The sequence below is a fragment of the Anguilla rostrata genome, chromosome 10, assembly GCF_018555375.3.
Source record: "Anguilla rostrata isolate EN2019 chromosome 10, ASM1855537v3, whole genome shotgun sequence".
NCBI lineage: Eukaryota > Metazoa > Chordata > Actinopteri > Anguilliformes > Anguillidae > Anguilla > Anguilla rostrata.
Window position 1 is genome coordinate 26371316 of NC_057942.1, and position 27751 is coordinate 26399066.

At 39.2% G+C, this 27751-nt stretch overlaps 1 protein-coding gene across 2 annotated transcripts in view; it reads left to right on the top strand.

The window, feature by feature from the left end:
- The first annotated feature begins 208 nt into the window (after nt 1–208).
- The window catches only part of LOC135233792 (solute carrier family 2, facilitated glucose transporter member 11-like), a 44752-nt gene continuing 17209 nt past the window's right edge, over nt 209–27751 (top strand). The window contains exons 1-5 of one of the 2 annotated variants that reach the window (XM_064297696.1): nt 209–336; nt 511–609; nt 3753–3913; nt 5646–5770; nt 27491–27620. In XM_064297696.1, the coding sequence (XP_064153766.1) occupies nt 313–336; nt 511–609; nt 3753–3913; nt 5646–5770; nt 27491–27620 (539 nt within the window). In that variant the 5' untranslated portion in view covers nt 209–312. The remainder of the gene's footprint in view (nt 337–510; nt 610–3752; nt 3914–5645; nt 5771–27490; nt 27621–27751) is intronic. The other variant, XM_064297697.1, reaches the window with a different exon arrangement.

Genomic DNA, 27751 nt, shown 5'->3' on the forward strand with positions numbered 1-27751 from the left:
AAAGACAATTGCAGTTAGATAAGAGAAGAGGATGTTCCACTGTGGAGATTTAACAGACAAAATCCAGTTTACAGTATCAGGTTTAATCCTGCTTTTTCTGTTTTTCTCTCTGAACATTGCTCGTGTTAATGTCCATTACATATTAATGTTTGCCAAAGGTTAACTTCAACTACGCAGAAATATTTAACAGGGCATGAGATGTGTTGGTATATATTCCTCCATCACAGTTCCAAGAAACATCCCCAGAGGTTCTACGGAAAGTTATGTGCAATTAATCTCCAGCAACACCAGGAGAAAGGGTGAAGACACAGGATGAAGAATACACTGAAGGATCTGGTAAATGTTCTCTGATCTTATAAGACATGCATTAATTTAAGGAAGGAGGATGGCTGATGTTCATCAGATATTCACATAGAAGCATTAGCTATTTGTTGTTGTATACTTTATTTAGTTAATGCATTTTTAAATAACTGTGGGTTCTCTAATCATTATGAACTTTTTTTGTTTCAGAAAAAATACTGGAGGCTTTATCTACTAACTTTGGTGCTGGGGATCGGGGGATCATTTCAGTATGGGGTTCAAATATCCATCCTGGCCTCCTCAGAAGAAGTAAGCACTGAAAATCATCACTGACTTTACTAAGTCATCAATATGGTCATATGGGCAACCGGGAGTTGCGTAATCAGTTGGCTGTTTAATTGACTTGATTGGTGCTATGTAGTTCTGACTCAAGTGTTCTCCAAAGTGTTAGAATAGCCAAGTAATTCACCAGACAGAAGTACAGGGGGTACAATCAGGTAAACAAATAAACAAGTAAATCCTGATTAGTAATTGATTAAAAAGCAGACAAGTATGAAATAGAAAGTTGATATCAACAATATGGCTCAATGATAAGCCAACAGACTTACAGGCTCTTCACAAAAATGTTGAAAGATAGATCATTTTGACACAAATCTGCATTTAAAGTATGATGCTTTTTTTGTTGATAATTTTGACACAAATCTGATTCTGTGGTAAGCAACGTAGCCGTGACATCTTCTCAATGGGCAAACTACCTCCACACTACTTTGTGCCTAATTCCCACAGACGGGGTAAGACAGAGCGTGTGCATTGGCCTTACGTCGCTGTTCTGTCAGGGGTGCTTTCAGTTTCTTGTATGCAGCTGCATATTAACACATTTCCCAAGGACCGTACTAACACAAGATTAGTTGCTTATAAGTATAGGAAGGTGTTGATTTCAGTGTGCACTTCCATATTAGCTGATTCCCAGAAGGTCCGCTGCTAGCCCCGAAGATCAGTGTTTATGTTGTCTTGGTGTTGTGTGCACGGTCCTGAGCAGAGTGGTCATGAAAAAGTTTAAATATTTGATGTGGGATACTTTTTTTTTACATTTCTGGAACATATGAGATTGTAATGATTACTTCTTAATAAACTTACAAAATGTAGCATTTCCTGGTCTTACATAGTAAATACTATATTCATAATTTCATGATTTGAGTCCTAACACAATAACTAACAAATGTGACAGCCAAAATTATTTGCCTCTCTATTGGCATTGGAATAGCATATGAAACTTATAATGGAATAATTTGGTCAAAAAACCACATATTAATTGCTATAGTTAATGCTGGTTACTTTTGACAGAATATAATTATTCAAATAACAGTATAGATCTGGTACCCAGATAATACTGCCTGGACCCAATGCACTTCAAGGATTACAAGTCAATTAGGGAAATTATTTGCAATTCCGAACATGTGCAATTCATTGTTTTTCAATCAACAGTGTTGAGTCCCAGAAAATCTCAACTGGACAGAGGACGCACAACCCAATTCAATAGTACAAGTGATTTTATTTTGTGTGCACATGGAGGGCACTGTCACCCACTGTCTCAGCAAACATGGCAACAGTTAAACATCCTTTAATACACTTAACCCCTTTGTGCAAGCCTCTGTGTTCTAGCAATATAGTAGACGATTCTGGACAACCATGCCGAAAACGGAGTTTCTAAGCACCACCATTGTCATGCCAGTAGTCCATTTACCAAGCACCCCCTCCCTGCAGTCTCATATGTAACTACACCCCCCACGCATGATACACTGGACAATAGTGTCTATTTGGGAATTCATAAAAAATTTCACCACTAAAAATATGTATTACGTCATTGCAACAAGATAAAGCCAACAATAGCCCTAAGATATGCAAATACAACCGTGAAAACGCTGCTCACTGAATGACAAAATAAACAAGACATATTTTTCTAAAATTATACCATGTCATTCTACTGTCAATGTCTACTGTCAATATTCCGATCAGTTTTGTCTTTTTTTTTGGATAATATCAATATTATTGAGGACTTCTGAGCATAGCTAAGCCATATGGTTGCTGATAGGCCTAGCTGACATTCTGCAGTATGTCAGAAGAGAACGACTGATTTTCTGGTGGAGGACAATGCCTATTGAACACAGATAAGATTTCACTGTTCATATGTAAGTATTACTGCTCAAAATATTGCGGTTGTATACGTTATTTTTTAAATTGAGTGTCTTTAAATAGGTTAGTGCTATTTTATAATGAGGATGTTTGACACTGTAGCGTAAGCATTGGTTGGTAGCTCAGTGGTGTTTGTGTTTCAAGCACCAGATGTGATGTGAACTGGAACATTGCCAAAACATGGTGGACTGTTGAATATTGTATTAATGCCAACCCCATATAAGAAAATATTACATACTGCAGACTACAGAAAAACATATGTTATATGAGTTAATGATTACACATTTAGGTACTTGCTAAAATGTCTAAAAACCTGTTTTTGCTTTGTCATTATGGGGTATTGTGTGTAGATTGATTAGAAAAAAAATCTATTTAATGACGTAAGAAAATGTGGAAAAAGTGAAGGGGTCTGAATGCTTTCTGAAGGCACTATATCCATTCATCATCTATACCCGCTTATCCTAGGCAGGGTCACAGGGGGTGCTGGAGCCTATCCCCGCATGGACAGACCTCCAATCTGTCGCAGGGCACACACACCATTCACTCATACAGTCATACCTGTGGGTACCCAGGCAGGATTCAAACCCTGACCTTCTTGCTGTGAGGTGACATTGCTACCCACTGCATCGCCGTGCCACCCCTACGTGTTACAAAACAGTCAAATCCATAAACACACATTTATTGTAGTCTATAACTAGTTGCTTTATTTACTATTATCCATCAACCAAACAAGGAATAAAAGCTGTTGAGCAATGGTAAATTTAATTATCTGTAATTTTGTCATTCTCTTTTAAATGACAATGTTGTCAAATGGTATGAGTACATTTTGAGGTAATGCAGCACAAATGCATGTACCAGTCATGTAAACGCACAGTAAAATGTACACTGTTAATTCAATTCTAAGAGGACATATGAGTCCAACTGGGACCATACACTGGTATGCATGGATTTACAAATTTTACTTGTTTTAACAACAATATTATTGTATTGTGAACAATACTTTGCTGTTGGTGGTGTATGATGCTGTGATTTACTACAGGTTTTTTTTTCGTGCCACTGTCCAAATACTTGCAGACTGCACTGTCAGAAACTTTATTTTACTGTCTAAAATATTTTGTTTTTTGTTCATCGTTGAGCATTTGCACAACGTCTAGTGCAGAAGACCAGTACTTATAGTGGGACAGTGGGGATTCAAGGACTTTTTTTGGGGGGTTTCATTACATGTAGGCATTGACGTATGATAAAACTCCTTTCTCCAGCACATACAGAGTTTTGTGAACCAGACATGGCTGTGGAGATATGCGGTTCCAGTGGAGGAGTCTACTGAAAAGCTGATCTGGTCTTCCATTGTGTCATTGTTCAGCCTGGGGGGCTGGCTGGGTGCTATCCATAGCGGGAGCCTTTCTGTTGTCTACGGCAGGTACGCCACAAGAAATGTATCTCTGATATTGCAGTCAGTTTAACTACCAGTGCTAATGGGGATTATCTGACTTAAGTTACGCACATGTCTTTGATTTCAGCCCTTTTGAGATGGGATGCATACTGTCACATATTGGCATGTATTGGGTCGTATGCACCAGCATCATTGAGTGTGCTGATTTCTGAGTAAAGCATGCAGGGAAACCTGTTTAAGGTGGCCACCCAGTGGTGTAATGAAAAATGGCCATCATGTGGAGCATACAAAAGTGACTGCTAAGGCAGGTTTCACTGTATTTGCATGCACCGCCACCTCCATATTCTGAGCCTGTTTGCAACTTTCAACTTTTCTTATCACTTATATTTTTTCATTTAATTTCAGCATAAATGGCCTATGAGCTGCCGTTTTGAAACTGATACTAGTAACTTTCAAAGAGTAAGAATATAATTAGCAATATAACGATGGCAGCACACCCTTAAATACTGTAGCTGTTGACTGGAGACAAAGACCAGGTTTATTTGAGATGACACTCATGCTTCATTATTTCTATAGCATAGACCAGAAGCTAGCTTAACAGGAGAGAATGACCGAGGACCATCCTGTACCCATGCAATCTCATCTGTGCTTAGACACACATTACAGTACATGCAAAGCAACAAGAGATAGCTACAACACAAATACACATCAACAAACATGGCAGCACACAGAACATTATTCAGCCGGTGGCTAGCTACTATGCTAATCACACGACAATAACAATCTTTCGAGAATGTGCCAACCTCTCAAGAAGGAAAATATCAGATTATGGTATTTCTTCTAAATTCCAAAGGGCTTAAGCCTCCTTCCCAATAACCTAGGTCAGCCAAATGGCCATCATGGATAGGTAGCTACCATAAAAATGTGACTAACAAGGCAGTTCAATGTATTTTCGCTCCACAATTAGCAATGAAAACGGTTTTATATTTCAGGTGAGAATATTTCTATGTAACCCCAGAGAGGGGCTTTAGGGCTGTACTATATAAGGCAACATATAAGACAATATTAGTTGCAGTTATCCAGTAGCCTATACTTGCGGCTATAGTCCGACTTAACCACTCTCGCCCGCTACTCACCTGTAGCTGGCAATGCAACCACACTCCTCCACGTACCCCCCCGAACAACAAAGATCTGTACAGCTAGATACCATCAAGTGATCTTTGTGTTGGCATCATTCATGTACTGAAGCCACTGAAGGGGACTGTGGTCTGAATGGGCCTTCGAAAGCTTCCTAGCTCCTTCAAGGAGCATGTAACGGGTTGGAATACCCTTGAAGATGGCAGACCTATGTAAAGTTCCGGGTCAGGCAAGGACAGAGGAGACAAGCACAGATAAAATAAGTGATAGGAATGAGTCCCGTATCTCCCTCCATCCGACTGCTCGCATGGGGTTGGCTGTGAGCCTCACATACCTGAGGGACTCAAGCACGGCCTCCAACTGCTCTATATGCTGCTTCCAGGTTTCACTATGGATGATGACATCATCAAAATAGACTGTAGCATACGCAGAGTGTATGTACCCTCCAAATTCTGAATGTAACCTCTTCGTTATAGTGAGGCAAATATTGATTTCTTAATGATGTCGTACATAACCATAATATATTAATGATTGTATATTTTTTGCATAGACTTAAAATAAGAATATTTTGCTTTAATGTTATAAATCAACCTCTGCTTTTTTCTTATTTGTGATTTTGCAGGAAAAAATCCCTACAGATCAATAATGTTGTGGCAATTGTTGCTGCTTTTCTGATGATTCTGGCTCCTGTTGTCAAATCCTTTGAGATTATCCTGCTTGGCAGATTTCTGTATGGCTACAGTGTAGGTAAGTGTCTTTGTATTTTTCATTATTGTACTTTTTATTATAATGCTGTAGTGCTATAATGCTAATCCAATGGATTAAAGGAACATTTCAAATTCATATAGATAGCAGAAATAGCACCAGTGATCCTTTACTCCAAAGCCCTTGGAATGACATGACAAAACGCAGTGTTGTTTGTGGTCTTAAATTTAGAAGTTCTTTGAGCTGCAAAAAGTGCCTGTGTGAGAAAGAAGGTGTTGTCATGGAAGGAAGCATAGGTTGTATAGAAGTTTAAAAAGAAGGCATGGTTACTATTTTAATAGAGTTATAAAATTGTAATTTTAGGGGTAACTAATGTTCTCCAGGTTAACGCTTAATAGAGTAAAATACACAAGTGCACAACTGTATTCTAAAACTCAATTTTTAAAAGCGTGGTCTTATCCATAATTAGCTACACACGATACTTACTCCATCTTACTGCACCTTAAAGTTAATTGAATTTGCTCTACTAATGGATTTTTTAAAATGATTTTTTGCATTAAATAGTGTCTCTCATTACTATTTAAGCCTGTGCTGTGCTTGTCACTGTTACATTTGCAAGCACATTATTTTGAAACTTGTGCTGTTGTCACATTTATTATTATATACTTTTAAAAGCAGATTATGAAAGTATGCTGCATTTTTGGATTCTTTCAAGGTTATTTTATTTCACTCATCTGAATATTAAGTATATTGAGTGCCAAGTCAAAGAAATTGAATATACTAACATGCATTTAGCTTCATTCTGTGTGCGCAGACTTCACTGTCCTGAGTTGTTTGGTTGATGAGGTCTCATTGCTTTCATAGCTTGTGAATTTGAATGGATTACAATAATGGTGTGTTTAGCATAGCGAATGAGGAGGCACAGCTGCAAGACAGTTTAGGAACTTAGTGATTATTATTTTACTCATGTTGATGATTTGATGATTTTAGATATTTTTAGTATTATTTATTGGAATACTTATCAAAGTATAAAATTATGACATTAACGCAGCATACATTTTATAAATGAAACAAATGAATGGTTATCTGTAGCAGAAACAGTGGAATGTTACTTCTGTGTCTATTAAGGGCAAAATAGACAGTCAAAAATGAGAGTAGCAAGTGAGTGTATCACTGAAATCATTCATTATGTAAACAAAAATGCAAAATAAGGATACTTGATGGAAATATTAATTTGAAGATTCTGTGGAAAGTGTCTTGTCTAATTCCTGTTCATGTTTGCCACACCTTCAGCTCATTACAAATGGAAACGTTGCCTTATTGCACCATGCACTGGCTTGCACAACTTACGTTAGTGTCCTTAAAATACTAAAACTGAGTAGAACCGTTCAACAGTCAGGTTGAGGAAGGTGATAAGGAGACCAGCAGAGGAGGAGTGAGGGATAATTCAGGAGGAGATTTGAAAGGTAGATGGGAGCCAGACCATGGAGTGCTTTGAACATGAGGAGGAGAACCTTGTATTCAAAGCAGAATTGACCATTAGCAAATTTATGATTGACAAAGCTTCTTTTGTAGGCAGTTAAAAGGTGTTGTTGGATAACTTACAAAGCAGACATACGTTATCCCTGGGGGTTGGAGGATGTGTTATTGTTATTCCATCTCCCAAGCTGAAGACAAACTTGGAAAAGTATCTGCTGTGGATAGAACTTTGTGGACAACCACACTCGCAGTTCAATGACATCAATACTGAAACGTTCAGACACACTTTTGCTTGATGGTAAGATATAGAGTATTCTGCCTATTAATAACATCAGATTAAATGTATAGTATATTAGCTGTAGTTAGCCGAATGATAAAATATATGTTTATTTGTCAAATGCAGTTAACAGCACAGTAGACAGGCAGTCGTGCTGGCAATTAAATGTTAGCCTGCGGGCATCCTTGTGTATGTGAAGGGAAAACCTAGTACAGACAATATAAGAAATTATTTTTAAAAATAGGAAAAGCTTGTTAATAACGGAAGTATAGAAAGAGCTGCCAAAATAGGTAGATATTGCCCATGATTAGGCTATGCAGATTCAATCCCCCACACCGGTGCAACATAAATAGGGCATAGCCTGACAGGTAGTAAAAGTTAGACTAATGTTAGGTCAAACTAGCTTTAGAAGCATATCTAACATTAGCGCTTCTTGGGTTTATGTTACTTTATTGCAAACCTAGTAGTGGTATTGTTATTCCAACAATTATTCGGTAGCTAATGGCAGATAATCTTTTCCAGAACTTTATTAATGGAAGACCAAAGACACCTTCCCCAACCCTGTGAATGTAACCTTGTTAAAAAGGTGCATATTTGTTTTTAAATATTTCCACAGTTCGATGGAAATAAATATTTTCCTATTTATACATTATTTACAAATATATCAAGCCGAACCACTTTTTTAAAAAACTGGATTATACTTCCAAAAACCATTTGTAGTTTCCATCGGTAATTCATGCAAGCAGATGCTGCCAGCTGACTCCATCTTCTTTTGTAGTGCATAGCAACAGTTGCTAAGGAGGGCGGGACTTTGCTAATAGTCAATTGGATGGGGGAGTCAAACTCAATTTTTCACAACTCCACGCATTTCATGTTACCATACATCTCCTGTGTCATTTAGGGTATCTACTATATTTCCATAAGAGATAATTTCAAAATAATAGACTTATATAGATTTATTTCCGCTTTTATGTAATATATCATATTTTCAGTGGGTCAAAAGTTTACATACGCATTGTTAGTATTTGGTGTCATTGCCTTTTAATTGCATAATTTGAATCATACGCTTGGGGTAGCCTTCCACAAGCTTCTCACAATACTTTGCTGGAATATTTCCCCATTTCTCCTGACAGAACTGGTGTAACTGGTGTGGTGTCAGGTTTGTAGGCCTTGCTCAGACACACTTTTTCAGTTCAGTCCACAAATTTTCTATGGGATTCAAGTCAGGGCTTTGTGATGGCCACTCCAATACTTTCACTTCGTTGTCTTTAAGCCATTTTGTTAAAACTTTTCGAGGTATGCTTAGGATCATTGTTCTGCTGGAAGACCCAGTTGCAACCAAGTTTTAACTTTCTAGCTGATGTCTTGGAGTGTTGCTTGAGTATTTTTAGATAAAGCTCCTTCCTTATGATGCCATCTATTTTCTGAAGTGCACCAGTCCCTTTTCCAGCAAAACACCTCCACAACATGATGCCGCCACTCCCATTTTTCACAGTTGGGATGGTGTTCTTCGGAATAAAAGTCTCACACTTTTTCCTCCATACATAGCACTGATCATTATAGCCAAACAGTTCCAGTTTTGTTTCATCTGACCAGAGAACACTCTTCCAGAAGGCTAGATCTTTGTCATGGTGATCACCTGCAAACTTCATTCTGGCTTTTTAATGCCGATCTTGGAGTAGGGGCTTCTTCCGTGTGCGACAGCCTTTCAGGCCATGGCGATGTAGGATTCTCTTAATGGTGGATGTAGATACTTTGGTACCTGATGCCTCCAACTCCTTCACCAGTTCCTTTGTTGTTGTCTTGGGGTTCAGTTGAACCTAACGGACCAAAGTTCGTTCAGCCGTGGGAGTTCATTTGTGCTTCCTTCCTGAACGATGCAGTGTCTCTGTGGTCCCAAGATTTGTATATTTGCATGTAGTTGTTTGTAAAAGATGCTTGTGGTACCTTCAGTTGTTTGGAAATTGCTCCTAAGGAGGAACTAGACTCGTGGAGGTCGACAAATTTTTTTTCCTGAGGTCTTAGCTGAGTTGCTTGGATTTTCCCATGGTATCAGAGGCAAAAAGGCAGTGACTCTAAAGGCAGGCTCTTAAATACAGCCACAGGTGCCAATTAACTCCCAGTTAACCTCTAATTATGACAATTGGCCAATCAGAAGCTTCCAAAAAGTTATTGCATCAATTTCTGGAATCTTCCAGACTGTATAAAGAGACAGTCAACTTGGTGCATGTAAACTTTTGACCCACTGGAATTCTGATATAGTGAATTAAAGCAGAAATAAATCTGTCTCTAATCGATTGATTTAAAATTACCTCTGATGTGAACAAAGTAGATGCCCCAATTGACTTGCCAAAAGAAATGTATGGTAACATGAAATGTGTGAAGTTGTGAAAAACTGAGTTTGGATATCTTTAGCCTAGATGTATGTGAACTTTTTTGAAAAAACCAGTTGGAGCTTATTGAGCAGGATACCATGGAGTTACAGTAGTCTGGGTAGGAAGTAACTAGAGCATGATCAAGTGTTTCAGTGCTGGACCGGGACAGTGAGGGACGGAGTCTAGAATTGTTATGCAGGTAGAAATAGGCAATTCGGATGATAGAGGTGGGGTAAAATTGAGATGGCGGTGTCCAGGATGCTGCCAAGATTTTTGTTACATATAAGAAAATAATTCAATTTCAATAATATTTCATCATCTATTAATCATTTAAATAAATTTACATTAATAACTGATTTATTCTGCTTTTTTCTGTTTTCAACAACTTTGCAATGACTGCTCTGCAACATCATCATCATAACCTTTATTTAATTCTAGGAGGTACAATTGAGGGCCAGGCCCTCACTTTCAATGTAGCCGAGATTACAAAAACATTTAAGACACAATAAGTATAATAAAAGATCACAGAATATAGCAACAGTAAAACCAACATAGTATGTAATAAATAACTAGATTAAAATAAAATAAAATAAATAAAATCAAGCACAGATAGGATCAAAAACAGATACAATCAGAGACAGAAATGTTCAAAACCAGCGATCTAAACTGCCCATAAGTTGGTAGAGAACTGATTTTAAGCAATTGTTGAAGTTCATTCCAGGAGGATGGGGCACTAAAATGGAGTGCTGACTTTCCAATTTCTGACCAAGCCTGAGGGACCTTAAGCATAAGCAAGTGATTTGACCGGGTTAGGCAGGGTCCAGAGCGCCACTCCAACATCATTGTTATATAAGGTGGAAGCACTTTTTCACATTTTCTTATTTAAAGTCAGACTGAAATTTGAAATACTGTATCATTATTTATATTCTATACCATTGCAAAATTGTTTTTAAATGTTTTTTTTTTTTGTTTTGTTTTGTTTTTTAATGATAAATTAAAAATTATACTTTTGGACATATCACAAAAATGTGACTCATGTTACTATGGAGGCCAGATGGTGGGTGGGTGGGGTCGAGGGCGTACTCCTTGCGTTTTGAGTGACAGCTAGTGGGCGGACCGTCTGAAAATGTTGACTGCGACAGGCATCATGATCAAATAATAGGGTGACAGGCTACATTTCAGTAGATAGGTAAAGCTAAATGAGTTGTCATATTGCACAAAGTAAACAAATCTCCGTAGCTAGCTAGATAAATAATATTCGGCTTTCCTGAATTGTTGCTTTATATTTCGTGTGATAATTATGTTGATGCTAAGATTGCTTTTCAGCTATGCCAGCTAACGTTAGCGAATGTAGCTGTTAGCTATCCTCCTTGTAAGCCAGGCGATGGTAATTCATACACTCAGTAATTATACATCCAAAATATAATAATATAAGAAACTTACTTTGTGGTTATCCTCCGTACTGTGCTTGATCGAATTGTGGGGACTGATAAACGTATCTTTAAGTTGCATTCTGTCGTGCATTTTTTTATTATAGCTATTTGCTAAAGTTGCTATATGGTGCTAGTCAACTACAGCCTTGGCCGAAGTGATAATACCGTGCCATTTTCAGAATAATATACATTTTCTTTTATTTTGTACAGTATAGGAAAAGTACATGTGCTTTACATACATACATTAAAAGACGTTCTGGATATTTTAACAGGCATAGTTGCGAGCGAGCCTGTTACCAACAATATCCGTTTATCGCGCCATTGAGAGCAAAGTTGCGAGCGAACGTGTTTCCAACAATCTTTTTATCGCTCTGTACAGTAATAAATGCAGATCCCGCGCAGCAGTTGTCGTGTCATCTTCACAAGGAAACACAACGCATAGACAACCCCACTACAACTGGACAGTGGGGACTGCTCCAGGGCTCAGTCGCAGTTCTTTACAAAATCCACTCTGTTTTTGCGTCCAATTCAAAAAGTCATCTGGTTTAAAATGCAGACTGCAGACTCTTGTGTTGTTTGACACTAATGAACCTGATAAAAATTCTACCCACTTGTTTTTTACATTTGTGTCCTTCGGGATTGCGTGTAGTGAGTCAGTATTTGTGCATCCTTCAACACAACAATGCCACTTGCAAGGTGCCATGTTTACCAGACTTGACTGTGGCAAATGCAGCCTAGCCCACAATGTAAATCATAAGCAAATACACGCTGTAATAGGCGCAGTGATTTTTAAAACACCAATTCTTATAATTCAAATTTTTACCATTTTACCACCAAGGGTAGTACAAAATATAAACAAAGCAATTTCAGTCCGACTTTAATACCCAATGGCAATCATCTTCAGAGTCTCTCAACTTCTCTAACAGGCAACTTTTCCTAAAGATCTCTAATAGGCAACTGTTCCTAAAGTTGAAGGAGATGTGTGTCTCATAATGATTACAAAGATTCTCTTCCTATTACAAACATAGGGAGAAACACCATAAATCTAAGGCTTGATATAGGCTACACTGCCTGGCCAAAAAAAAGGTCGCACACTCTAATATTTTGTTGGACCGCCTTTAGCTTTGATTATGGCACGATTTCGATTACGGCACGTCGTGGCATGGTTTCAACAACCTTATGCAACGTCACAACATTTATTTACGTCCAGAATTGCATTATCTTTTATTGACGACAGGAGAGTTGAACCACTCCATAAAGTCTTCTCCAGCACATCCCAAAGACTTTCAATGAGGTTAAGGTCAGGACTCTGTGGTGGCCAATTCATTTGTGAAAATGATTCCTCATGCTCCCAGAACCACTCTTTCACAATTTGAGCCTGATGAATCTTGGCATTGTCGTCCTGGAATATGCCTGTGCCGTCAGGGAAGAAAAAATCCATTGATGGGATAACCTGGTCATTCAGTACATTCAGATACTCAGCTGACATTTGATTGCCGCATAACGTTGCTGAGCCTAGACCTGACCAATTGAAGCAACCCCAGATCATAACACTGCCTCCAGAGGCTTGTACAGTGGGCACTGTCCAAAAAAATCCAAACGGCAACTTTTGTTTGGCCAGGCAGTGTATGTAACACGATCAATAGCAATGTATGATGTGGCTACTGTAGTCATTTCAGGGTTGTACATGTGCAATTCAGTCCTCTACCCCTTCTCAAAGGAACAGAACAATGTGATAACCTTTGCGAGAAATATTTCCAAAAATTGTTTTTGAGCAAGCTAAATAAATAAAAAATGTTCCGGAAGTTATTTTCAGATATAAAGCTTTATTTTTATTTGTAATGAACGAAATTAAAAATGTCCCGTCATTTAAAAAATGAGCTGTCCTTAAAAAGTTGGTTGGTTGTGAGTATGGTTTCAGTTTGTGTTCTAGTGGGAATTGGGTGCTGCGTGACCAAAAAAAAGACCATGTTGTCCCAATCTGTATAAATATATGGCAGCTGTTAATTATACCGTTGCTATAACGAACAATGCGCTTTTTTGCTGTTACATGTTTACAGAATGCCATCTAAGATAAAACGGGTTGGTACCCAGATAGGTCATGGAAGGAGCTTCTGATTTTGAAATGAGGGACCCTAGATGATGTTTAAAACCATTTACATGTAGTGCTCTTTTGAGGAGACATTAGGGATTTGAAGTGGTGTTTAATTTCTTTAATAAATGTTAATTTTACTCATCAACATGTTTGACATTTTTAGTTAATTTGTTGTTTAATGTTAAAGGTGTTCAGCCAATTTGCTTGCTGTGTTGATGTAGCCTCATCTTCTGGATGCTGTGTTAATAGAAAAGAGACTGTTACCTGGTCACAGGCATTTATAATAAGCACACACCAGATTGGTCCGTGGTCAGATATTTGCTTTGTAAAAGCTTACCTGGGTGTTAATAAACAAACAAAAGAAGCTTTCTTCATCTTTTTGGATGTTACCACAGCTCACTTCATGGTAAATTACAAAGTTGCTTGTTGTGTGTCTGTTTTTTACGTAGTCTTTTTTTTATGAATAAAGCTCCATGCTTCATAATCTGAGGATGTTGCTGGTCACACGTTACCAATGTAAATGTGTTTCCTTGATTAACATTGTGTATGCACATTATAGGGCGTTTCCATTTACTGTTACAATTATTCCGCACCCAATACAATCATACGGGCTAGGTGATATGAATTTTACATTGGAATGCATACCTTGGTTTTAATTGTATCTGACTCAAATAACTTATGAATGTAACTGAAACGGCTAATGACTACTGACATGTCAAACCTGTTTGGAAAATGTTATAGTGCTAGGCTCAGACGTTAGAAAAACAGACGCAATTACCTTTGCAGCAATGGCCACCAGCTGTGAAAAATCACCTGTAGCAGGTCATATGCATACATTTTCATTGTGTCTAAAGTTACAATGTCCTAAGATACATATGCATTAACCCAAACACACTAATTTTAGGAATGCCGCATTTTTCTTGTTTTACCAGCGCAGCACCTTAGTATATATGGAAAAACGCTATCTGTCTCATTGGTATCTATAAAAGCACCTAAAATCCTTGGTAAATATGGCCCTTAGTGTAGTGTGGTCCACGCAGTCACAAATTAACCCTTCACATGCTTCTTGATGTAGATCCTTCCATTACATTCATTTGGCAGATGCTTTTATCCAAAGCGACGTACAAAAAAGTGCATTTTCATGATCGTAGACAACTGCTGAACAACGGTTCAGTAAGGTACGATTACTTATTTTGTACAGCTATTTCTAGCCGAGAACAATGAACACTATTCTGGTCTAACATCTGCAAAGCCAACTAGGCAGAAGAATAAGCTACAGTATTAGGACAAATACAAATTACCAAGAAGTGCAGGGATGGGGCAACATGTAACAAGTGACAGGAAAAAGGGTTTTTTTTTTTTTTTTTTTAATACAGCGTGGTGGTGGTTAGTCTAGGTATAGTCTGAAGAGATGAGTCTTCAGGCCACGGCGGAAGATGGATAGTGAGGGGGAGGTTCGGAGAGGGACGGGGAGTTTGTTCCACCACTGGGGAGCTAGGGTGGAGAAGCTCTGTGATCCCTTTGGGCGGGTGGGAGGGGTTACAAGGCGCCCTGCTGCCGCAGAGCGGAGTGGTCGAGCAGGCACATAGAATTGAGTCATGTCCTGCAAGTAGATGGGGGCTGTCCTGTTGGCGGCAGTGTAGGCAAGGGTCAGGGCTTTGAATCGGATCCTGGCAGCGACCGGTTGCCAGTGAAGTGATCGCAGCAGAGGAGTGATGTGGGAGAATTTGGGGAGGTTGTAGATGAGTCGGGCAGCGGCATTCTGAATCATCTGTAGTGGCTGTATGGCACAAGCTGGCAGGTTTGCAAGGGGAGAGTTGCAGTAATCAAGGCGAGAGGTCACCGTAGCCTGGACGAGCAGCTGGGTGGAGTGCGTCGTCAGGTATGGTTGAATCCTCCTGATGTTGTACAGGAGGAATCTGCAGGACCGTGATGTTGCCTTGATGTGCTCCTTGAGGTCCAGTTGGTCATCCAGGACCACCCCCAAGCTCTTGGCAGAGTGAGAGGCAGTCACTGTGGTGCCATCAACCGTGATTGAGAGTTCACGAAGCAAGGAGGTCTTGCACGGGAAGAAGAGCAGCTCAGTTTTGTTGAGGTTGAGCTTCAGATGGTGGCTGGCCATCCAGGTGGAGATGTCAGCCAGGCAGGAAGAGATCTTACTATTGACCTGTGTGGCCGAGGGGGGGAAGAAAAGAAGAGTTGTGTGTCATCTGCATAACAATGATAGGAAAAGCCATGTGAATTAATGACTGAACCAAGAGATCTGGTGTATAAGGAGAACAGCAGAGGACCCAGTACAGATCCCTGCGGCACTCCCGTAACAAGTGGATGAGAAGCAGAGGCAGACCCCTTCCAGGTGACCTGGTAGGTCCTATCTGCAAGATAGGAAGCGAACCAAGACAGGGCAGTCCCGGCAATTCCCATCCCAGCCAAAGTGGAGAGGAGTATTTTATGGTTGACCGTGTCAAAAGCTGCAGACAGGTCAAGAAGGATCAGGACAGAGGAGAGGCGTGAGGCTCTTGCAGTGGCAAGTGCCTCCGTCACAGCTAGGAGTGCAGTCTCTGTTGAGTGCCCGGATCGGAAGCCAGACTGGTGAGGGTCTAGCAGGTTGTTCTGATGGAGAAAAGAGGTTAATTGTTTAAGAACTGCTCGTTCAAGGGTTTTGGACAGAAAGGGTAGAAGCGATACGGGTCGATAATTCGTTACATCGGAGGGGTCTAAGGTGGGTTTTTTGAGAAGTGGGGTAACACGAGCCATCTTAAAATCGGAGGGAACATGACCAGAGGAGAGAGAGGAATTAACAATGGAGGACAGATAGGGAAGGAGCTCGCTGGAAATGGATTGGAGAACTTTAGATGGGATGGGGTCAAGTGGACAGGTGGTTGCCCGATGAGAGGTGATGAGTTGTAATACATCGGAGTCCTCCAGCATTTCAAAGGAGGTCAGTGTGGCTGTGGGTTTGTCCCGGGGGGTTGGGGGGCTCACTGGATGGGCGAAGGAGTTCCGGATTGTAGCCACCTTTCCTTCAAAGGCGGCCAGAAAGTCATCTGCGGAGAGGGAAGAGGGAGGTGGGGGTGGAGGAGGAATGAGGAGGGAAGAGAAGGTGGAGAATAGTTTACGTGGATTAGAGACACATGCACTGATCTTGGATTGGAAAAAAGAGGCTTTCGCAGACGTGAGGGCAGATGTGAAAGTCCTCTTGCATGAGGTCCAGGGAAGAAGCCTTCAAGATCCCCCCTTTGTTGGGTTTTGTAGCTGTGTATAGGGAGGGGAGATGGAATAGCTTCATTACATGAGCTAGCTGGTGCCTTTGAAAAACTAATTATGGAAAAAAAAAAATAGGTCAAACAAGTGCAGATTTTTAAAAACAAGCTCAAATAACTGCATTCCACAGCTTCAGATTTTTTCAAGCTTTGGCAGGATAATGTAAACAAGAAGAGTCAATTGTTGAGTGCAAAATGTGGAATTACAATTGAATTAACATACACGTGGTAGTGAAAGCAGCAGTGAATTGATAAAAGCGGTACCGATTGGAATTGGAATGCAGAAAATTGATTAAACAACATTCAAATTAATTATTGCATCAAATAAAATGCAATTAAATTAAATATTGTATTTGATGCAATATTTAATTGCATTCTATTTGATACAGTATTTAATTTGATTACATTTTATTTTCATCAAAAAACCTGGCTTAAACCAATACTGGATTTTGTGATAAAAAGATATACTTATATGAGAAGGGATTGAATAAATGTAAATGGGGGAGGCCGTGCAATTTTAATAAAGATGGGATTATAATATAAAGAATTAGGAAAAGGGAAAGATTTGGAATACACAGAAGTGGAGGTTTGGGTAAAGGAAGGGAGTTTGATAGAATTAAATTACTACAACCCTTGTAAAAGAATAGAAGTTGAGTCATTTAGTGAAACTGAAACACACATAGATAGAAATATAATTTTGTATGGAGATTATAATGCACACTGTACAGCGTGGGGAGATCATAATAATGGAAGAACTAATGGAAAATAAAACGCTTGTTTGTTTAAATCAGTGGTCTCCAACCCTGGTCCTGGAGAGCTACAGGGTCTGCTGGTTTTTGTTTTCACCTTAAAATCAGCACCCAATTAAGACCCATGACACCAGGTGAGTTGAGTTAACTGTGTAATCAACTGCTCTAATTGATTCATGAAGTGCAGAGTCACTATGAAAACCAACAGACCCTGCAGCTCTCCAGGACCAGGGTTGGAGACCACTGGTCTAAATGGTGGAAACAGAGTTAATTTTAATACAGGCAATGAATCTGCCATTAATATCCCATTAGCCTCTGAATCTGTGGCTGGGAAATGTTCATGGGAAGTGGTAAGAAAATCTACACTAGGTAGTGATCATTATCCTAAACTAATTAAATTAGGAATCAGAAACAGAAAGAGACACTATGGAGACAAAAAGGTATAGAACTTAAATTGGCAGATTGGGACAAATTTAAGGATCAAAAGTGTGAGTGAGCAAAAAATTAAGGAAATTTATGTGAAACAAGATAAGAGGATCAGAGGATAAGTGAAGCAACACTGTCAGCACAGAGTAATCTATCCCAAGAAAAAGCTAAATGGTACCTTGGTGGACAAAAGAATGTGACGAGGCTGTAAAGAACACATCATTTGCAGAATTTAATTCTATAAAAAGAGGAAAGCTGTTGTTAGGAAAACCATTAACAGTTTCTGTAAAAAAAAAAATTCTGTAATTCCATTGGTAGAGAAACACACACCTTGCGCTCTCCCAGGGAAACTCCTCGCTAGATAAACATCATCAGCTGACTTTTGTAGCCTAGGCCTCTACTGCAGGACCATTTGGTCAGTGCACTATATTTCATCAGTTGTCTCATATTATTGAACAGGACATGACAAGGGCAAGGGAGGTAGAAAGGGAGTATAAAGTAAAACAGCAAATACAGAACAGCTGGCTCAGCTTCTATGGAGGCTGGTGAGCTGAAAATAGATTGGAAAATTTTCCTTTAGATTGATCATTGGTCTCAACCTGTTTTCATTAATTTTTCTTGATTAACAAGTGTGCCAATGATGTCAATAATCAATTGGCAGACACATAGCTTCTTTGCATCATATTAGGGATTCTGGTTTAAATAAATTCAATTTAGATAAATCAATTTTAATCACCAGGTACACTTAAAGTAAAAAGATACTATACTGCCGCATTAGATTTCAGCACAATCTGCAATAAAACCTGTGCTTCAAGATCATTTAAATGACAAAATCTGCTCATTGCACATCTTTGCCATAAATATTCTCCAACTGTGAGTACTGAGAACAAAGATACAAGCAGTATCCACAATTTTAAATGTTTATAAAATATGCACATTTTTGCAATGCAAATAAAAAAAATGTATTCCCGCCTCATAGCCTCATGAGAATGCACCTGTAAAACACAAAGAAGAAAGGCTCTCAAACTCTTACCTATTTAATTCTCTATTTTATTTATTTTATACATTTAGCAAAAATACTCTCTGACCTTCTCCTGATATTTAGAAGGATATACAAGTAAGTCGCAGTGATGTCATGAACATCTTCAGAGATATTTAAAACACATGCCACTTTTTATTCATTCTATATTTCACATGTTAAATGCTTATTTAATATTCATTCCGTGAGTGAAGGTAGAATATATTGAAGACTAAGGTGTCTGTGTGAATTAAATAATAATGTGCACAACGCCGGGCTAAAGTTGCCCGAGCAACAGTTCATTTGCTTTCTTTGGCTGAGCTGCCTCTCTGGAGGAAAAAATAATAATAATTTTATTTTTGCTGTTGTGGCTGCATAAATACAAGTAGCCCATAATTGCTCAAATTAGACCACATTAAATCGCCATATCATCCAAACTTTTATTACTTTTTGATAGGCATGCGGCATGCCCCCGTGGGATACAGAGATGGGGTGGCCCAGAGCCGTAAAAAAAAAAAAAACGTGACGCAAAGCGCTGCCCTATGCCCCCTGTCATGTGACATTGTAGCATCCAAACTTGGTATTGTTGACGTTGTGTGAGGGCTCTGGGTGAGTCTTTTGAAGTTGTGGAAATGATTAACAATGAATGGTATAACCAATGGGATTCCCTGTGAATAAAAATCTCCACATATGCTTCCAAACAATGCGCAGCTTGTCACGTTTGCATCACGTCGCGCAATATTGCCTTATATTTTGCTATCACATGAACCAATCTTATCTAGCTAGCTAGTTTATGTTTGAAGTTTGAATATTGTGGTTTTCACTTTTTTGGTTTCAAAAATGTTTCCTCAAAGTTTGAATGCTTTACATAGCTTCTGCTGTCTATACCAAGTAATTAAATGAAGGACCATTGTGCCATGTTGAAACGGTGTGATCACCATACAGGTACACGTCTTTTACAATCAAATTGATATATGGCAGTGTTAAGCTCAAGACGCAATATCATACTGCTGCTTAAACTACACTGTAAAAACTTAAACTATGATGTACTCAATTTTTTTGGTGAAACATTTTTACACTTAAAAATATTAAGTAAATTTTAAAGCTGTGAAATCATTTAAATATACCTTATGAATTGAGTAAATGTAAGTAAAAAATTGAAGTAGATCTGAATAACTACATTTAGTACCATGACATATAAAATTAAGTAGATATAATTAAAATTCTGTCAATGCAATAGTAACCCTAAGTCAAAACCACTAAAAAAATCAGTAGATATAATTGAAATGCTAGGTAGATGTAACTGAAAACGAGACTATTATTTAACAAAACAAATGTGCTACCTTTACTAAATGTTTTTAACTTTATTTAATTCATACTGGACTATCAATTATCAAAATAAATATGTTACATTTACTTATTTTTTTAAAACTGTATTTACCCTTTACTCCATGAGTACTTTACTTGAGGTCAATATATCTAATGAAACCAAATGATAAACATAAAGCAATTGTACACATATTAACATTTTAATTAAACATTTATTCGTCAAATTTGACCACCAGTATAACACATAACATTAAGTCTAAATTCAATCTGGTTTATTTTGCAAATGAAATATGTAACAATGCTATAAAAACAGTGAGCTAAATTGAACTGTACATATTAGTATGCGGTCTCTCAAACATGGGTGAAATGCACCAAGAACAATGGGCCCTTCAGTAAATTTGCATCTTGCTGAACAGTAGTCGGAAACTAAGTACGCAGGTAATTTTTCAGTATCTGAACCTCGTTTGAAAGGTTTCCAGGATCCAGCTCCAGCAGTACTTTTTGGAATACCTCAAAACTATATTGGAGATTCTAAGAATATCTCAGATCCAAGGCATAGGTTAGTCCCAACAGATAGCAGCAGGCTCTGCTAAGATCCCCAAGACTGCTGAGGACAGTGATGCCCTCAATCACAATATCTACATCAGTAGGTTCATCGACTGACCCATCTTGGTTCCACAGCAGGTAAATGTTCATCACCTCTGCCAACTCCTCTTGTACACTGACAGGTGCATCAGCAGCATTCTGCAGACACTGTAAAGATAACTGGTTAGTAAATGTGTAATAATCAACTATTGTATGTATTTCTATACTCTGTACTCTCATATATTTTCTTGTATGGGGATGGGACAATATGAAAACAGTTTTCAACCGTCCACCGCGTTTTGACAATGTTCCAACACTCTCATCATCACTGTTTCATACATCACAAAAACTATTACACTACTAACTAACGCTTACATTACAACCTATTTAAAGGCACTCGATTTCAAAAATAACGTATATAACCTAAATATTTTGAGCAGTGATACTTACATAGCAATGATAAAATTGTATCTGTGTTCAGTAGATGAGACAGAGACAGTAAATCAATGATATAGTTCTATAGTTCTATCCACTTATGTCTTACACCAGAAAACGATGTCAGCTAGGTCTATCAGCAAACATATGGCTTAGCTATGCCCAGAAGTCCTCAATAATAATAGTATATTCCAAGAAATTATGAAAAAAAGTTGACAACTTTTCATTAGGTGCAGCGTCTTTTACTGCTACCACAGAGTGAATGCGTAAGTGAATGCAATGATAAGGAAATTTTCGGTTGCACTGACCTAAAAAACGCTATTCCAAAAGCGAAATTAGACATGTTATACATCGTTAGAAAGCTTATACTCTCACTTACTGAATAAACAAATTGTCAATCAAGCCAGACTGTACTAAAAAGGGCGACAACAACACGTGTGGTATTACGCACAGCTATTTTGAAAGGTACCCAGTCATCACAAATGCGCATGTATTTCACAAACGAATTGTCCAAGACAATATATGACCACTCAGTCTCAGAAGGGACATCTCTACACGCAAAACCAATGGTAAAGTTGTATATTTACTCAATATTTAGTCTCAGATATTGACTGTAAAATGACATGGTATCATTTTTTAAAAAATTTTTTAAACGTTGTCTCGTCTATTTCGTTATTCAGTCAGCAGCGTTTTCACTGCTGTATTGGCATATCTTCGGGCTATTGTCGGGTTTATCTTGTTGCTATGACGAAATACGATTTTTGCTTGACAAAAAATTCAATTTTACTTGCTCTAACCATCATCAAGTGTTCCCCCAAAAATCTGACAAAACATAAGTTGGGCAAGTAGGGCACTCCTCTTAAGAAAATACATAAAATGCCTTATTAGAATAATGATGAAACAGTTTCATAAGAATGGGCAAGTCTAGTTACAGTTGCTGGACCATGGAAACAGTAGGTCACAGAGCACCTAGGACGGCTTCGCAACTCGCACGCGTCGCCGAGATATGGAGAGAAAACTCCGAATCCCGTGCCTTTGTTTCTTTCTCTCTTTTCTCTGAATGCACGACTTTCCAAAAATGATAACAAATATTTCCGGGGGTCCAAACGGAGAGATAGGGCAGTCTTATAGGTAGTTTTTGACGGCGAGCACGACGGCGGTGTCCATTTCAAAATGCACCGAAAGGCCAAGAAGCCACCTTTTTAGTCGCCAAAAGGTCACCCGCCAAAGTGGTTAGTAAGAGTGACTGAGTTACACGCCACTTCCGAATTCTACCTGCATTTGGCAGGTGCTAATTTCAAGCCCTGAAAACAAGAATAAATAGCTCCTTTTACACCTAATTTTACGTAGCTGTCCCAGCACGTATACGTCTCGCCGATGTCGGCCTGAGATTGTAACGTCGCATTCTATTCATAACGTCTGACAAGCATCAGCCCATAGGCAGATTTCTTCTAATCTCTGTGCTCTGTTTAAAACGTCTCAGATAGGTCGGTCAATTGACTATTATACTTAATTTGCCGCCACCGCAACCAGCGCTCGAGAAGGAGAGACGCTCACTCTTCAAACTGTCACTTTCTCTTCGTATTCAAAAGGAGTTGTCGTAACGTTACTGGTTTTCAGGTAAACTGGCACTTGAAGTAAATTGACATAAAATAGCTATTTTGTTAATTCTGTGACATTTAATAAAGTAGCTAATAAGGCACGACAGGGTGTGCCATTAATATACGTTAGCACAGGTGAAGAGCCCAGATGCCGGCTCATTACTGCAACTCTCTCCTTGCAAACCTGCCAGCTTGTGCCATACAGCCACTACAGATGATTCAGAATGCCGCTGCCCGGCTCATCTACAACCTCCCCAAATTCTCCCACGTCACTCCTCCTGCTGCGATCACTTCACTGGCTACCGGTCGCTGCCAGGATCCGATTCAAAGCCCTGACCCTTGCCTACACTGCCGCCAACAGGACAGCCCCCATCTACTTGCAGGACATGACTCAATTCTATGTGCCTGCTCGACCACTCCGCTCTGCGGCAGCAGGGCGTCTTGTAACCCCTCCCACCCGCCCAAAGGGATCACAGAGCTTCTCCACCCTAGCTCCCCAGTGGTGGAACGAACTCCCCGTCCCTCTCCGAACCTCCCCCTCACTATCCATCTTCCGCCGTGGCCTGAAGACTCATCTCTTCAGACTATACCTAGAATAACCACCACCATGCTGTGTATATATATATTTTAAAAAATTAAAAAAAACCCTTTTTCCTGTCACTTGTTACATGTTGCCCCATCCCTGCACTTCTTGGTAAATTGTATTTGTCCTAATACTGTAGCTTATTCTTCTGCCTAGTTTGGCTTTGCAGATGTTAGACCAGGATAGTGTTCATTGTTCTCGGCTAGAAATAGCTGTACAAAATAAGTAATTGTACCTTACTGAACCCGTGTTCAGCAGTTGTCTACGATCATGAAAATGCACTTCTTGTACGTCGCTTTGGATAAAAGCGTCTGCCAAATGAATGTAATGTAAATGTCATTACTTAGCCAACTTTAGCTAGCTAGCTAGCATAAGGGGATCCATTACCAACCGATTTGTGGCGACAAAAAAACAAAAATTTTTACTAAAAATGTAATTATAATTAAACTATCCCACATAATGCTATAACAATGTAGTTTGTTTAATAGCTTAAAATGTCCTTGAAACTATTCCGGTTTTTAAATCTAATGGCATTTTGTCAGTTTACAACTGTGTTGCTAATTATGACAATAGCGCTGCAATCCCCCTCTCGATGTTCTGTTTCTCTATTCCTTGTTCTCTCTTTTATGTGCTGGAGTTCTTTTAAGAGCTTGATGGCTTCAACATATCCAGCCTGATATTAAACTTGTCATTAACTTGAATCGTGTCTGTTCATTATACCCACACACAAAATCAGGTAGCTACTATAGCCCTTTTTTGATGGTCAAGCATATTGTTTTTCATTGTCTCCTCTTTATATTCCCATAAAATTAGATGTTTATTACATATTTATTTGGTAATTGAAATTTCATATTTGTCATGGATAGTGACATATTTGCTGTCTGAAATATCCAACCTAAATAAATAAAATGTTGTAGTTAACAGAGGCTAGTCTGTAGAGTGGCCGGGTGGTGCAGCTTTGATTCATCGTCCAAACATCGTCTGGAGGGCATTTTCAACCAAATGCCGACCTTGCGGCGACGTCTCGCCAATTAGCAAACGCTCTCCATACTACATCTTGCCGATGTAACTTCTATACATCGGGCCGACATCGACAAAACGTATGTGTGCTATCTGGGGTGTTACGACCCCAATAGTCAAGGGGAATATGAGAAGGGGTATTTAACATAAAATGATTATTGTGATGTAATCTGGCTGCCTGTTACAGCTCGCATCAAATTTAAAACATTGGTCCTAGCATACCAGGCAGTCAAGGGATCAGCCCCAGCATACCTCCACAAGATATTCAAACCTTACATGCCAGCCAGATCCCTCCGTTCTGCTACCTCAGGACGCCTAGCACCTTCCCCTCTTCGCACCTGCACTTCCAGAACACGTCTCCTGTCTGTTCTGGCCCCACGATGGTGGAATGACCTCCCTGTGGAGGTCAGAACAGCTGAGACACTGACCCATTTCAAACGACGACTGAAGACTCACCTCTTCAGGCTGCACCTCTCCCCATCCCTCCCTACCCCCCTGTAAATGACTGTAAGCTTAGGGTTGTAACTAGGCAGCTGTTTCGTAGGTGACTTAGGTGCATTAACTGTCTTAACTACTGCTTGTATTTTTTCCATAGATTGCGTTGTTGCCGTTCTCGTTGTGTTAGTGTTAATCAGTTTAACCTTCAGGGTCCAAGTTGAACTATGCGGTTGTTCCCTGCACTTGGACCGGTACTTCTCTCTAGGGGTTTCGTCTTACTTGTTCCTGGTTATGGTTATACACTTTGTTGTACGTCGCTCTGGATAAGAGCGTCTGCCAAATGCCTGTAATGTAATGTAATGTAATCTGGGGTGGATGAACCGATGGGAGGACAGAAAAACAATACACAACAATTGGTAGGTGAAATAAGTTTAGTGACAAAGTGCAAGTGAAAATGTTTACAAGAAGGTATTTACACTATTTACAAAGATTCACTGCTGGTTGCATTCACACTCACATTCACAGGAACTGGATGAGCGATGCCAAAAGAAAGAACAAAGTAAACTCAAACCAAGCTAACTCAATAGGAGTGAACTGCCTAACTATCTAATAAAAGTAAAGTTCAAACAAAAAACCCTACTTTTGACTAACTACCCTGACTACCCAAAACTAAACATACAGGAGGTGGCATCCACTCCTAACCTAGGGTGTTTAGACAATCAACTACCTACGTGTGGCACCTTGACACAACTACAGTACAATAATGACATACAAGACAATCACAGCAGGCCAACAGCAAAACAGAGAACGACAGAAAAAAAAGACAGAACCAGGAAGTGACTTGGGTTTTTAAAGAGGAAGAGGGCTTCTGATTGGCTGCTTGCTTTAGATTGGTCAGCCAATGGATAACAGGAATCTGGGCAGCCAATGGGTAACAGAAACCTAGAATAGAGTGAAAAAGTGGAGAGGGAGGGAGAAAGAGAGACAAAAAAGCACATGCTGGATCGTAACATGGGGTATTAACCGTGCGTTAGCTGAGCAGTTTGGTGGTTGGAATAAATAGACAAAGTCACGATGATTCTAACATCAGGAATTTCCAAATGCAGAAAGTAGTTAACTAGCTAACCTACGACAGCATGGCTGTGACAGTATTCAGAAAAGTACACCCTATCAAGTTGTGTATGCATGAAAACAGGGTCAATATTTCATTAACCTTTGCTAGCTGGCTTACCGGGATTTGCAAGCAGTCTTCCAGGCAGGTGGTTCTCGCCGCGGTGTTTCCTTGCTTGTTGCCACATGTTGGGTAGATAGAAAGGCAGATTTTCCATGAGGACTCTCTCTTTGTGCGCAATTTTTAATGGCGCCCACATCATGACGTTTAGCGTAACTTACTCAATTTCTTAAATTGTTGTTAAAGATGAAGAATATGGATTTGGAATGAGTAATAATTGTAGTTCTTGAAACTGATCAGTATAATTACTCCATTCTCAAATATTTAGATTTCAATTTACCTAAAATATAAAGAATATCTTAAAAATATAATTTGTTAGCCAAATGCTCATTTCTTTTCGTGAAATAAACTTAAATAATAGATGTAAATTTAAGACAAAATTAACTGTTGGATTTATTTTGGTATGTCCAACTCAAACAATCACTTAAATGATTGTAGCAAGCTGAGTGCCACCGCTCGGTTAAGAGATGAGAGAGACGAGAATTTATTTTTGGACGCGAATGCGTCTTTATATTTTTACGGCCGCCACACGGCTTTCTGTTCTGTACAACACACAATTCGCCGCTGACTCTCCGTCAGCTCCTCCTCCGTCTCCAGCCCGACCGCTTCTGTCTCCGTAGACCGGCTTTTTAAGCGTCCAGGCTCACTGTCGAGGTAATCAGCACATTGTCCATCAATCAAACAATTAACCATCGGTGCTGATTAATAATCCCCAACAGCTGTGGCGCAGAGTTCCGAAAGCCGCCCCGCCCACTCTCTCTCTCTGCAGCCAACGCAAAACCACGCCCACCCTACCACAATGATATTCAGAGATTTTATTTAGGTAGTATAGCTTTTTATTATTGTGATATTTACAAAGCCACTGAATTATTTTTGTTTAGTTAGAGTGTAGTTTACAAGAAACTATATCTGCAATAATGTGTTAACTTACACTAACAGTGAGCAGTTTTTAAAATTTCATTAATCTTTAAAATTTAAAACAATTTACAAATTTAAAATTGATTTATGGTTAGTTAAATGACCATATTTTACACCATTCAGGTACATGCTGATGGGTGACACCTAAAATCAAGAGGGGGGGGGGGGGGTTGCCCTTTTTTCAGGTTATAGCAACAGCCCCTCAGAATGTCAGTGCACGTCCCTGGTGTGCACATGGTGGGGTCTATGGGGAAATGCAATTAGAAGTGACGGTATTGCCTGTGTACGTGTGCAAAGGAGGTGCCATTTTTTCAGCTTGAGCCTCTGCCCCTCCAAAAGTCTGTGCACAGCCTTGAATATAGTTGACTGTGATGTTTTCATTGAGTGTACACTATGAGTTTTTCCTTTCATTTTATTCTTTGAATATTTAGGGATTAATATATCATAACTTTACAGCCTCCCGTGATGCACAATTCTCTCTGATACATAACCAACTGCTTTTTCCAGGTTTAGGTCTTAATGTGCACCTGATGTATCTTGGAGAGAGCGCTCCGAAGAAACTCCGTGGGTTCTTGACCCTCACAAGTTCCATCTTCATTGCCTTAGGAAAGATCATCAGTCCAGTAATTGGAATCAGGTACCGTATGTGTTTGCAAACTGAACTGTAAAATAACAGTAATGACCACTTCTTAAATAATTGACTAACCCTGAAAATGAGAAGTTTGTCTTCCTGATGCTTTACTTGTTCTGTACTAGTAAAAAATGAAG